Source organism: Lissotriton vulgaris, chromosome 2_1 (genome assembly GCF_964263255.1).
Source record: "Lissotriton vulgaris chromosome 2_1, aLisVul1.2, whole genome shotgun sequence".
In the NCBI taxonomy this organism is placed as follows: domain Eukaryota; kingdom Metazoa; phylum Chordata; class Amphibia; order Caudata; family Salamandridae; genus Lissotriton; species Lissotriton vulgaris.
In genome coordinates, this window is record NC_141687.1 from 1,760,312,772 (window position 1) to 1,760,327,389 (window position 14,618).

Here is a 14,618-nt window from a genome sequence, read left to right on the forward strand (position 1 = left end):
CCCCCAGTGCGTGACGTCGCCGCCCGTTCGATTACGCCCTATGAGCGATGGTTGGTAACCCGGGCCTCGGACGCCAAACTCATCACTGATTTGTATAAGTTTCTCCAACCCCCGCCGTTTCATTACCATAACCCAGGGAGGGAGCGCTGGCACAGGGAACTGGGCAGGACCCTGAGCCACAAGGAGTGGGACAAGATTGCATATCGGGCGAGGCACTCTGCGTACCACACTGGGCTGACGGAAACCTTCACTAAAGTATCCACCTATTGGTACTACACCCCGGAGCGGCTCTACGAGATGCGCAAAATAGGCGATAAGGGTTGCTGGCGCGGCTGCGGACAGGAGGGAACCCTCACGCACATTCTCTGGGAGTGCCCGGTGCTGTCGGCCTACTGGAAGGAAGTCTTAGATGAGGTGGATAGGCATTTTGAGATCGAGCTTCCGCGCTTCCCCGCGTATGTCTTGCTTGGCCTCCCCAATGACCTGATGTACCCGCTGAAATCCCGCAGGGGCAGGCAGATTGCGATTGCGCTAGGCTCCGCCGTTCAGAACATACTTGTACTTTGGCGCACCCCCACTGCCCCTTCTATCACTGGTTGGTTACATAGGCTCTGGCAGGTACTGGGCATGGAGAAGATGTCGCTAACGGTGGCTGGGAATGTTGACCAGTTTGAGGAGCTCTGGCATCCATTTTTGGCACTGCTGTCCACGGAATTTCGCGAGCTTACGTGTCCACGGTACTTGCGCCTCCTTAGGCTGACGCCGCCGGCGCCAGCGGCGGAGTGAATTTGCGGATTGGGGGCCGGGGGTCGGGGGTGGGAAGTGGAGTTATATGCTTCTAATGCTGACTTTCGGACGGGGATGTTGGGGTGTTGTTTTCTTTCCTCTCCTTCTTTGCTTTTCTTTCTCCTTCTTTTCTGGGGTCAAGGGGCTGGTGGAACGGTATGCTTCTCTTTTACTGTGTAGCGGAGTCCTATTCTGGCTTGGCCTTGCCTAGGGAGTGGGGGCCTACAGGGGGGTCGTTCACAGTGCCTTATCGCCTTATGTCTTTGCCTTGTTACCCTCTGGGGCATCCTGCCTCCCTCTTTTTCTTCTGACTCGCTGCAACGTTTTGCTTCTTGTACTGTATGTTTACCTGACTTCCTGATCCCCTCCCCGTGTTTTTTCTTTTTTATGCCTTAATAAAATACTTTAAACCTAAACTGTGTTGGTTAATTGTGATAACTCTACTGTTCTTTATTTATTTGTTTATTTATTTATTCTCTTTTTTTTCTCTCTCTTTTCTTCCTTTTTTATGATCCTATTATTCTTCATGGGGATCTTATTTATTATTGTGTTTATGATGTACATTGTGGGATACTTTGCATGTTATTAAAATAGTTTTCATGTATTATACAAATCACAATAAAAAAATGTTCTTAAAAAAAGAAAACCCATGATATTTTTATGAACAATTGGACACCAAAACAACAACAAAAATCAATGTAGGGATCTGGAAACACAATTTTTTAAAGAATAAACTCTTTTTAGTGCTTAAAACATATACTGCCACTTTGGGATACCTGGATGTGCTTGACAGGGACAGAGTCAAAGTTTGAGGCCGACAGTAATGGAGCCCTGGTCAGATACACTAAGCATCTTAGCACCTTCAGACTTAGAAACTTTCTGGAGGATTTTTCTCTCAATGTCGAGCAGTCAACTCCAGCAGCCCAATTTTGACAAAACGTCGTTTGATTGCTTTTCCACAAGGCCCCGGTCAAATTCTGGAAATCTGGAACTCCAGAACTTTCAGTGGGACGAACCTGAAATCCAGGCTTGGTCGCCGTTAAAGGTAGCCAGCCTAACTCTCGACGTCTAGTCTAGACAAAAAGTGCCCAACCTAACCAAACTTCTGGATTTTCTTTCAGAAGGTCTTCTTGAGGGTTCAAAGTGTCTGAAACACAAAGCTAAAGGTCTGGAATCTCCTAGCTGGTTCTTGGGATGTCTGGACTCCCACAATGCACCTGGACAAATCCTTAAAAATCCACTGGACGCACTCCAGGATGGAGACTCTTAATAGAGGTGATGCAGGTGGGCTCTGTTAACCTGTAGCTTGCAGGGAGTCCACTCCCTAATCCTCCTGAAGCAAGGTAAAGTCATCAGTGCTATATTACCGGATTGTAGAGCAGGTGCAGGGCATCAGAGTGCACTCCTTTGTTACAGATTCAGATTCCAGCAAGGCAGTGATTTGATTTGATTTGATTTGATTTTATGTTTTCTTAAGCGCGCAGCTACCCTGGGGCATCCCGGCGCAGTCCTTCTTCTCCTTGTAGTTTCAGGCAGAAGATTTGAGGAGCTATGCAGCTCTGTCATATTTATTCACAGTGTCTGGGTGTCAAGAGGTGTTTCACTAACACACCCCTTCCAAACCGCTGACAAATCTAATTACTGAGGCTCTTGTGGGGTTGAGGTCAGAATATGGGGGTCTGCCTGTGCTGGACCCAAACAGTCATTCTCCCTTTGCACACAAGTTTGGTTCCATCACCCCTTCCTGCCTTTTAGCTTCTGAAGTTAAGGTTCTACACCCAAAGGAAATCCATTGTCTTCTCTGACAAGACACTTCACACCTCATCAACCAGCTCTGGCTCTGCCTGGGGAAGGCTGGCCAATCAGGAGAGCGGTACAAAAGGGGGTGGTGATGGACGGAGCATCTGAATCAATCAAACACTCACACCCAGTCAAAAGATCTGGGTTTAATCCATCACCGTTCTTTAGCCCACTAATCCATCACCGTTATTTAGCCCACTCTGCCACCCCAGTTCAGACATGGCTATATGCAAATCAGACTGACCCTGTGCCTCATGGGAACAGTCCAGCCCGAACTGCCAAGCCATGTCTTCCCTGGACCGGAAACAAGCTTCCGAGGACCGGTTTCTGGCATTCCAGCCGTCTTCAGCCCGGCTTGCTTGAATCCAGTGGCAAAGTGAGCAAGGGACTCACGTCTGAGCATACCCTGCCACACTTATGGCGGCCAAAAGCGGTACAAAAGGGGGTGGTGATGGACGGAGCATTTGAATCAATCAAACACTCACACCCAGTCAAAAGATCTGGGTTTAATCCATCACCGTTCTTTAGCCCTCTCTGCCACCCCAGTTCAGACATGGCTATATGCAAATCAGTCTGACCCTGTGCCTCATGGGAACAGTCCAGCCCGAACTGCCAAGCCATGTCTTCCCTGAACCGGAAACAAGCTTCCGAGGACCGGTTTCTGGCATTCCAGCCGCCTTCAGCCCGGCTTGCTTGAATCCAGTGGCAAAGTGAGCAAGGGACTCACGTCTGAGCATACCCTGCCACACTTATGGCGGCCAAAAGCGGTACAAAAGGGGGTGGTGATGGACGGAGCATCTGAATTAATCAAACACTCACACCCGAGTGGGCAGGGTATGCTCAGACGTGAGTCCCAGGCTCACCACATCACTGGAGTCAAGCTATCCAGGCTGAAGAAGGCTGATAGCCAGAAACCGGTCCTTGGATGCTTGATTCCGGTCTAGGAAAGACATGGCTTGGTAGTTCGGGCTGGACTGTTCCCATGAGGCACAGGGTCAAGGCTGATTTGCATACAGCCATTGTCTGACCTAGGGTGGTGTGGGGTGCAAAAAAACGATGGATTTAGGCCCAGATCTTTGTACTGGGGTGAATGTAAGACATTGTTCTGCATTCTGTCCATCAACTGTGTTTTTTGCAATCAGGGGAGGGCAGTGGGAAAGCTGGACTTTGGCTAGCAGATTATTTTTTTAATTCTATTTTCTGTAATAGTTATGACAAATTTAACAGTGGCAGGTTGTTGGATTTATCCTAACTGTTAATTAGACACCTTGAAGTATATTGTAGGTGGTCCCTGTCAATATTTATACTTAAATAAATGATCTCAATGTTAGCCTAATGAGCCATTCACTACAACCAGGGCAAATCAAACATATTTTATAATGTCCTTGCTTACAAGGCACCCTATCCATGGGGCCTCTGGGGGAGACATTAGGGGTGATATGTAAAAATAAGGTAGTTTGAGACTTTGGAAGTTCCTTTAAATCCAAAATTGAATTTGCATATTAATTTAGGGTAAAGGCAGTGCTGCCTTTAAAATGCCAGCAGGCATTACAATAGTGCACACTTGGGTGCATTATGTCAAATCAGATCAGATAATACTTTATTTCGGCAGTGAAACACAACCATAAAAGCCCATTACAAACATAAAAAGCATTATTAAAAATACATCTCATGACTATCTCAATAAAACAAGTCGAAAAGCAACAAATACAATAATTAGTGAAAACACAATCAAAGTCCCCTTCAAGCAAAATAAGGGAATCCTGCCATGGGGCTCAACTCCCTTCAATCATCATCTAAACAGTTCGAAATGGCAGGATCAAGCTGTCAAAACAACATTTGCTTTCTCCTGGCAATAGCACCCTTTAAAAAAGAACAAATGGCGATGTAAGTCGTAGGGGAGTTTAACCCTTGAAAGTGTAACAACGCCTTTGCACATCTTCCAATACTGCAAGCTCGTATTAAAGGAATTAAAAACCTTTTGGAGAATACCAAATGCAACTTACTGAAAGAAGTAAAATGAAGCAAACTCTGGAGCAAAGGCTTGTCAGAAGCACAGATTAAAACATTACTGAGGTCAACTGGTGCAAAGGCAAGCTCAAATGCCACCCTATGATACAAAATCTGAATCTGATTAATAGGACGCTGTCCCAGGTGGCATCCACCCAACACAGAAATGGCTCCATATTAGGGGTGTTCTGTAGAGGCCCATACTCCCTGACTGAGTTTTTAGCTAGTTCCTCCACCTCTTTAAGCTGCATTATCCTGGTCTGAGTGTGAAGAATGCAGACCTCTCCTTGGCTCCTTCAGCGAGGACAATCTGCCAGTAGCCTGAGCTCAAATCAAATGTACTCAGGTACCAAGCAGCCCCAGCCCTATCAATGAGCTCATCAGCTCTAGGTACAGGGTGAGCATCCGTTTAAGTGACTGCATTGAGTCCTCTGTAGTCCACACAGAATCTTAACTCCTTCTTTACTGTTTTGGGATTAGGTTTGGGTACCAGCACTACAGTGCTGGCCCATATATTGTCAGCGGGCTCATTTACTCCCAATTTAAGCATCTTAACTGCCTCACTCTTGATGCTATTGCTGGTATGGTCCCTGTATAGTTTGTTTTTAACAAGTAGGCTGTCACCAGTGTCAATGGTGTAGGTAAACCAAGTGATGATACCTAGAGTCAAAGAGAACAGATCAGCAAACTGCTCCATCACCTGCTTGTAGTATGTGTGATGCTTCACTGTTAACTTGTGTGTTTTGCTGTTCACCCTATGTGGGAAAGGTATGCCCAGACGTGGGTCCCATGCTCACTAAGCCACCGGAGTCAAGCTATCCTGGCTGATGAAGGATAGCCAGAAACCGGTCCTAGGATGCTTGATTCCGGTCCAGGGAAGACATGGCTTGGCAGTTCGGGCTGGACTGTTCCCATGAGGCACAGGGTCAAGACTGATTTGCAGATGGCCATGTCTGAACTGGGGTGGCGTGGTGAGCAAAATAGCGAGGGATTTAACCCAGATCTGTGACGGGGGTGAATGTTTTGCCAATGTGCAACATTCCGTCCATCACCTTGTTTGTTTTGCTGTTCGCCCTATGTGGGAAGGGTATGCCCAGACGTGGGTCCCGTGCTCACTATGCCACTGGAGTCAAGCTATCCTGGGTGATGACGGCTGATAGCCAGAAACTGGTCCTAGGATGTTTGATTCCAGTCCAGGGAAGACATGGCTTGGCAGTTCGGGCTGGAACCGTTCCCATGAGGCACAGGGTCAAGACTGATTTGCATATGGCCATGTCTGAACTGGGGTGGAGTGGTGAGCAAAATAACGATGGATTAAACCCAGATCTGTGACTGGGGGTGAATGTTTTGCTAAAGTGCAACATTCTGTCCATCACCTTGTGTGTTTTTCTGTTTGCCCTATGTGGGAAGAGTATGCCCAGACGTGGGTTTCGTGCTCACTACGCCACTGGAGTCAAGCTATCCTGGCTGATGACGGCTGATAGCCAGACACTGGTCCTAGGATGCTTGAGTCCGGTCCAGGGAAAACATGGCTTGGCAGTTCGGGCTGGACTGTTTCCATGAGGCACAGGGTCAGGACTGATTTGCATAGGGCCATGTCTGAACTGGGGTGGCGTGGTGAGCAAAAATAACTATGGATTAAACCCAGATCTGTGACTGGGGGTGAATGTTTTGCCAATGTTCAACATTCTGTCCATCACCTTATGCGTTTTTTTGGGAGGAAAACATCCCATCTCCTCCTGGGTTTGTCAGACAAACCGTTGATCAGGCCTTTCAGGGTCTTATCAAACCGCTACACCTGCACATTAGCCTGGGAATTATATGCGGTGGTGAACTTGTAGGTAACACCACCTTCCTCTCATATTGCCTTCATATAGCTGGACATAAAGTCTGTGCCTCTATCTGAAACCACCTTCTTTGGGAAACCCATTCTGGTTAACACACCAAGTAGGGTCCTAGCAACTGAAGGAGCAGTGCCTGTTCTGAAGTGTATTTCTTCAGGGTGTCTTGTGGCATGGCCTACTACCACCAAAATATACTTGTTCATTGATGCAGTTGATGGTTCTAGGGGACCAACAATGTCCACCCCCACCCTCTCAAAGGGAGTCCCAACCACTGGCAGTGGTTTCAAGGGAGCCTATGGCTTGCCCCCTGACTTTCTTCTGGCCTGACTGATGACGCAGGAGCTAGAGAAATCTTTTACCTTCTCAGCCATATGGGGCCAGTAGAAATGGTTTACTAAATGGTTCCAAGTGTTGTTCTGCCCCAAATGGCCGGCCAATGGGATATCATGAGTTAAGGGTTGGAAGAATTCATTGTACCTCTGGGGAACCAACAACCTGCTGCTGTCCCATGTGTTGAGGTTTCTGGCCTCACTGTAGAGAACCCCACCTTCCCAGTAGGCCTTGTGGAATCCACTGTTACCCCCCTCCTCTTGCTTTGTGGCAGTCTGCCTCAAGCGCTCAAGAATGTGGCAATCTCTCTGCCCCTGACAAAACTCCTCTCTGGAGGGCCCACAGGCTCCTGCCAATTCTGACAAATCTGACAGATCTACCAGGGTTGGAATCCCTTCCTCAGATATCAGATGCTCCCCCTCAGAGTCAGATTCCTGCTGCATCTCTGGAGTTCCTGCAGCTGGCTCACCATAAATATTGCTCTTGTCTCTGGTTGCTTGGCCCATTGTTTCAGGGTTCAAGTGTCCAGCATTTCCCTTCTGGGTAGTCTGTGACCTAGTCACAGTGCATACCCACTCAGGGAGGCCCATCATCCGTGCATGGAGCAGTCTCCCCACCCCTCAACATTCAGACACTACGAGATAATTTCCCAGTAAACACTCAAGTGGGAGTGCAGGAGAGACAACTAACTTGTGAGGGTCTGTCACACCTCCCCATCAAAACTTACCATTGCTTAGCTTTGCTGTCTGCATAAGTCACCTGGTGATACACCCCAGGTATGATCTGCCCTGGAGAAACCAGCTTCTATGTGTCCATGGTAACACTAGCTCCTGTATCTCCTCAAACTCAGTCCTATTCATTTTAGGCTTCTGCCTGTACCTCTCCATGTTGGGAGGCTCTTTTCATTCAGAATTCTAGGAAGGTCAGTACGCTGCAGGCTTATGAATGGCACTGGAAGAATTTCTCTGGTTGGTGTTCTTCGTGGGGATTTGTCTGTGACTCTTGTGAGGGGGGCTCTGTTCTTGAGTTCTTCCCGTATAGGTTCTTGATGGGGCTGTTGGTCTCTTACTTATGTAACCAGTAGGCCACCATCAAGGCTATCAGTGGGGGCCTCTCTCCTCTATTTTGAGTCCTTGGATTCTTGCCTTCTTATAAGTTTCTATCTTTGGAGGCCAGTGGTTTCTTCTCCTGCGCACCTATGGGATGTCCATCTGGTCCTTAATGCCTTGCAACACTCCCTGTTTAAGTCACTTCCTTCTGTTTTTCTGGAGTTTCTGGCCCTGAAGTTGTGTTTTCTGGTGGCTATCACCTCAGGAAGGTGTTTGGGGGAGATTGGCGCATTGCTTTGTCACTCTCCCTTCTTGAGGGTTTTTCCAGACAAGGTTGTCCTTCGCCCTGAGCCCGTCATTCTTCTCATGGTACCCTCTCCTTTCCATTTGGCCCAGGATATTGTTCTTCAGCCTTTTTTCCCTTACCCCTCTATGGTGGCGGAAATCCTGCTTAGTTCTCTTCATTTGACAAGAGCTCTTGTAATTTACCTTGAGCAAACCGCCCCTTTTCGTCAGGTGGATTTTCTGTTTGTCACCTTTAGGTTTGCCAGGCATGGTCATGGCCCTATGACGGATTCTCTTTCCGGTTGCGTTAGGTCAGCTATTTTATTTGCCTATCTTCATTCAGGGAATTCTCTTCCTCCTGTCATTCATGGGCATTCCACCAGGGGTGTTGCTTCCTCCTGGGCGCCTTTTAAGGGAGCCTCGTTAAAGGAAGTTTGTGCAGCTGCAGCTTGGTCTTCCCCTCACACCTTCCACTCTCATTATAAATTGAGGATGGTAGGAGTGTCTTCTGGGGATTGCTGTTCTTGCTACAGTTCACTGATTTTTGCTCATCTGCAAAAAAACTTTCTTTGCATCATAGTGGTTTTTGGTTTTCATTTTTGTTTCATCTGGTGCTTTGGCATACGCTCCAGGGTGACTGTGACAAGGAAGACGGTGGAGGAATGTAATGTCTTGGTTACTTACCGGTAATCATCATTTATTTCGAGTCACAGCCTTTCTCGTCATAATCCTTTTCCCTCCCTCTCGCCGTTGGGTGTTGGGGCATGAACAAAAAGTGTCAATGGCCCTTCTGGTTGCTGAATTGGTTGTTGGGTCTTCTTTGCTTCTCTCCTTTGGTTGAGTTGCTCTTTTGCTTGGTTGTGTATTACAAGATATGGTCTGGGTTTTCCCCACCCTTATAGGTCATGTGACAATTACTTCCTATCAGGCCGCCATGTTGGGTGGGGATTTTTCTCTATGGATAAACGCTGTGCCCCAAACACATAGTGCTCCAAGGTGACTATGACGAGGAAGACTATGACTCAGAGTAACGAAGAATATTGGTAAGTAACCAAATCATTTTCATCACACATGCGAATGGGATCATATATACTCATTTCACGTTCAGCCCCGTGAAGAGACTGATAGGTATTTCAAAAAACGTTTTTCTGGGACCCTTATATATCCTCTCTTTTATTTTACCTGTCAATATAAATTACATTTTTGACACTTTCAGCATGCTATAACTGTGTTACATGGAAAACTGTACAAAACAGCTAAAGCTGTAAAAAGACAGCTAATCACTTAAATGACTGGAAAGAAAATTATACAAACAGATAGACATCAATCACAAGCCCACCAATTGGGCTCTTAAACGTAGAATCTCACTATCAAAGTCTAAGTAGGTGTGTGTACACACAACACAGAAGATGCAACAAGAATAAGTGGAATGCTAGAAGGGGCTGCAATATTTCAAAGAGACAAAAATTGAGTCACTGGTAGTTAAAATACAGTAATGTTAGAGGCCGAAATGACTAAAGGGGTGATTTACAGTACTAGGGCTCAAATAAAGGAATCAGAGCAGAACGTGCAGGGACCACTGGGGAGATAGAGAGAAGGCTCCATATAAGAGGATTAAGCAACAAACTAAGGGTGAAACTAGTAAGCCTATGGAGTTGCAGGGCAGAGGGAAAAGCAGAGACGAGGAAGAGATAAATAATTTTAAAATGGGTGCAGGCCTTTGCTCTTTCCTCCAAAAAATGAAACAATTATTTATTCAAAAAAGTAGACGGCCTAAAATATCATAATTTAAGAAACTGTTTTCATATAAATTAAAGTTGAATTACTTTTTTTGTATTGACAGATTTACCAATAAATTACTTGAATCAAATTTCTAGATCCATTTCGTGTAGTAGATGGTGTTGAGTGCAGATCCACAAATCTAGAACTTATAAACCGAAATATGCTTTTACATGAGACTTCAGCAACCTCAGTTCCCCACCCGCCGACACTAGTTGTCTATCTCTAGACATCTATGTCAACCTCCTGGTAAGGAGAACTTCGTATCTTCTTTGTTTCTTTATGAGGTTTTTTTTTGGGTGCAAAGACCATTTTTGGTTTTACCTAACTGTGCTTACTAGTTTGATGTCTGGTGCGTGTTAATGTTCCTCCTTTATTGACTACACTATGTCCCTGATTCAATGGACTATTAAGAAATTTAATTAAGAATACTTTTAAAACCTCTTTAAAAACATAGGAGCAATAAACGAAATAAACTGTAGAAGAGGCCAGAAGACAGGCCTATCAGGAAAGTCATGTAAGGCTGTGACAAAGCTAGATTTGGCAAAAAAAATAAACACCCCAAATGCTGAATATTTTGGCAACCTATTTTCATCCTTATTACCCTGGTTTATATTTGTTGGTATGCTTTGATGCAACTGGAGGTCATTATTTCTGGAGATTTGGGGCACATTTTTTAACACATGTATCTTCTATTATTATTTTTTCTCTGTTTAGTAATGTTAGTGTAGGCTACTTGTGTTTCATTATTTTGAAACCATTCTTGGTACGTTTTGCATAGTTGGGTACATACATTTATGATGTTAAACTGTTCAAATTTTCAAGGCCTCACTCTTCAATTTGTGTGCTGCCTGTTTCAATTTTTTTGCTAATCATATAATATGCTATTCGCTCCTCCTCATCATACTGTCTAATCTCTCCGTTGTGCTTCTCTGGGCTAGGTCCTTTCATATTTCTTTTTACTTCCTCCCTGCTCTATTCGGTCTCCCTTTCACTCTACGGCTTCAGCTGTCCCCCTTTTACATTCTTTCTTTCCCTTCTCCCTTGTTCTCTCTCCCACTTTTCACCCCTTCCATTTCCTCTCCTTCACTCCCTCCTGTGTTCTTTCACATTTTCTCCTGTCCTCCCTTTCTATTCATCTCTTCATCTGTTACTACGTCCCCCCCCACACACACACACATACTGACGCCATTGAAAAATACTTACGACATTGTTCCATGCTTCTCCAGCGAACACAAATGCACACGTCGTTGCAGACCTGGGCGTAGGCGGCCAGCACCGTGCACAAGGAGTCGCAGTCCCCGTCGACGTCGCAGCCGCAGGTGTCACTGACACAGGCGTCGTAAAAGGGAGCGGGGTCCACCTGCAGCGGGAAGTTGAAAAATACCTTGGTATCAGCATCTGCATCTTTTAACAGTTCAGCGAGGGGTTATTAGTATTCAGAATAGAATGGCGCACAACATGTAGTGGTTTGAGTAGTCACACGAGAGGTAATCTTGGTTGGTGCTGCTTGTGCAGAGAGAACCCTAAAAACTCTGCAACCCAAGGGTGTAGGAACTAACCATTATGAAAAGTCAAACAGCAAGTCAAGCGCACACAACAGTTGTAAAGGTATAGGTAATCATGATAAGTTGTTCAAGGATAAGGTCACACACGATGTTCTTTCTATCTTAGTTTTAATTGGTACGTGAATGGTCCTCCTGTCCAGGAGACACCATCAAGAAAGAAAACCAGCCAAAAATGCCTTGGTATCAGCATCTGCATCTTTATCCCCACACCGCTGCAATAACAATAGTATCTCATCGCGAACCATGGCCAGGTGCGGTGCCAACCGTGGCATGGCACCTCTGGTAAACACAAGAAACATGGCCTGGCACCCTGGTGGAGCATGGCTGCCACTGTCGCTGCGGACTCATCTGCAAGGCGTATTGTGAAAACGCCCATCAAATGCCAGATCTGCCAGGAGTTCGACTGAGCAGTCATGTATGTGTGTAATGTGACCGGAAGGCCCCAGGGCATCACGTGTTTCAATCTGTAGTAAAGATAAGCCTGTCACAAAGCTGCATCTCGCGCCCAGATTGGCAGAGGTAATCACCCTATGGTGACCCTTTTCCTCATTTATTGGGGGCCAGATACATGGTCAAGGGCCAGAGCAGCTGCTGTCTGTTGGATTCTTTCATCAGCTCCATTTGCGGCTGCTGAAACCACTGGAGCTGGAGTTATGGCATCTTTGGAACTTTGCAGAAATGACAGAAGCTGCTCAGTGAAGGATTTACATGTATATTTCAACTCAGGAGCATTGGAGCACCTACGGACCACAAAGGATCCAAAAAAGTTTCACCATCGTGGGTAAATTGACTATGAGGTGCAAAGCCCACGACCTGAATCTACAGAACGTTTTACATGTTCTCACTTGATATACAAGCAAATGTGGGTCCATGCCTACCGCTCTGCTGTGGGGGTGGGGGCGTGTTGGGCCCATCTTCTAACAGGAGATACAAGAATAACAACAGGCCTCTGGGTGTTGTAAATGGTTCATAGCTGTACTTTTAATAGAAAGCGAATCAGGTACCTCACTGCTGCACGTCCCAGTGAAGTCACTCTCAAATTCAGCCTTTCTTTTACAAGGTAACCCAGCCCTTGTCACTATCAGGGTGGAGAATGTGTGGATGAAATCAGACTACAAGATCCCCCTGAAGGCCGACTGAATTAGCAACTGTCTCAGAGAAAGATGGAAAGAATTCTGAGGCTCAACCATGGGTTTCCAAACAATAAGATGGGGCTTCCAGAGGTCTGGCACCAGAGCCAGCCACCCTAAAGCATGTGTGGGCATGTATGGCACAGCAGGCAGCAGATTCTGACTCCTGGTCATATCTCCACCCTGCAGTCTTTGTTTCCCACCAAGTTGAGGCCACGGTGGCTGCTCCTCCTGATCGACACATCTCAGATTTTAAACAATATTCGACCCTTCAATATATAGTTTCTGGCTGGGCCAACCTTCTGAATACTCTAGGACGCCTGCTGGGTTGGACATACTATGGAGGTGGTAAAATGACTTTACCAATGTGGGCACAGATGTCACAGTTCACTCTCATTGGACACTGTAGTAATTCCAAATCAGAACAACATTTACTGTTATCTGTTAACCTACACCATTTCCATTAGCGTGGTACAATGAATCCTGTGAGCAAAGAGTCGTTTCTATCTGTTAACTCCATCTGCACGTGTCCATCTCCATCAATGTCCCACTGTTGAACTTGAAAGTTTAATTCGGTAGCCACACTGCCTGTACACTTGTGGACCATATGCCATATCATCGCCCAACCATAGGCTCTCCGTCTCACCTGGACTGAGGCACGAGCCTGTAAGTACCTTTTAGCTTTCTTTGAAGTACTCCAGGCAGGTGCCTGGTGGGGTGCTTCATTACTGCCCTCATCTCTCCAGATCAGTATGCCAGACCTAAATGCACCAAAAAGTCCCAATCACACCCCCTGACAGTAACATTCGGGCTCAATATACAGATGAGCAAATGCACGATTCTGATGAACTATTGTATAGTGTCAGACCCAGCGTGTTTAGAGTAACTAATGGCATTGAGCTCCTCCACACAGACAGCGTTATATCACATACACTAGCAGAAATGTATCCATACGCTGAGCAATGTGCTTACGTATTTTTGATCTTTACAAGGTGATGAGGCCCAACTTTCTGCATCTTTGACAACTCAGAGATTTTGAAACTCAAAACATGTATCACTTGAACTTGAAACATACCATTGTGTCACGGATGGGAAGTATGTGTCCTTCGAGATCTAAGCCCACACACACATTTCAATGACTGGCACCCTGCAGACAGCCAGATGCCATGCCTACCAGCCTGAGCCTACACCACAGCAATGACCCCACTGGAGACCTGCATTCACAGTTCTAAAAAGAGCTGTTTCCCCTCCTTTATCCCTGCCCCAATTCTTGAATGCTGGACACAGATGACTAAGCTGGGACATGGATTCCATTGTGGAAAGTGCTAAAGACCTTTTTTGACTGAACGGATTGCGGACCGCCCCTCCCAGCGCCTTGAGACCCTCACAGGTGAGTAGCGTGCTTACAATCTCCGTGATCAATTGATTGATTGTGTACTGAGTCGTGGCAGAGGTTTTTATCCATTGCAATAGCAATTAATTCAACTCCACTCCACGTACACTCAAATATCATCTACAGCCTAGTTTTTGCTTTGCTGGTTTGAGACTGCTCCCCATTGCAGGAATGTGTGGACTGTGGGGGACTACCTCACCAGTTGATCCTCTGCAGATTCCCCAAGGACACACAGTTCTCTGCCGCTAATCTTGGCGGGCAGGAGGTGCTGTGGCAGTGCCTAGTTGTGTGTGCACACCCTTTCCCCTGACAGTGCATGCTTTGATGGAGGGGGTGGGTCAATCTATCTGTGCAAAAGAAAACCCATGCTTCTGGTTCCTTACTATTTCCGATGTGTATGCGTTTCTTCAGCTTGATCGTCGTGACCTACCGAATGAGCGTGTGAACTGGTTCGATGGGGCCATGACATTTTAATGCTAGTCAAGAAACCCTCCTCATTTGGAGTCGGAAGCTCCTCCGAGATAACTATATTCATCATATGCCCCAGGGGCCGCCTTAGGCATGTGCAAGCTGTGCACCTGCACAGGGCCGCCAAACCCCAGGGGCCGCAACGCCAATATATCCTTAATATAATAATCCTCTGA

The 14,618-nt window shown here is 46.3% G+C and overlaps 1 protein-coding gene across 1 annotated transcript in view; it reads right to left on the reverse strand.

The window, feature by feature from the left end:
* LOC147733250 (mucin-2-like) overlaps window positions 1–14,618 on the reverse strand; it is a 596,915-nt gene that overhangs the window by 318,482 nt on the left and 263,815 nt on the right. Inside the window, exon 23 of the mRNA XM_086958940.1 lies at window positions 11,090–11,246. Within this exon, the coding sequence (XP_086815066.1) occupies window positions 11,090–11,246 (157 nt within the window). The remainder of the gene's footprint in view (window positions 1–11,089; window positions 11,247–14,618) is intronic.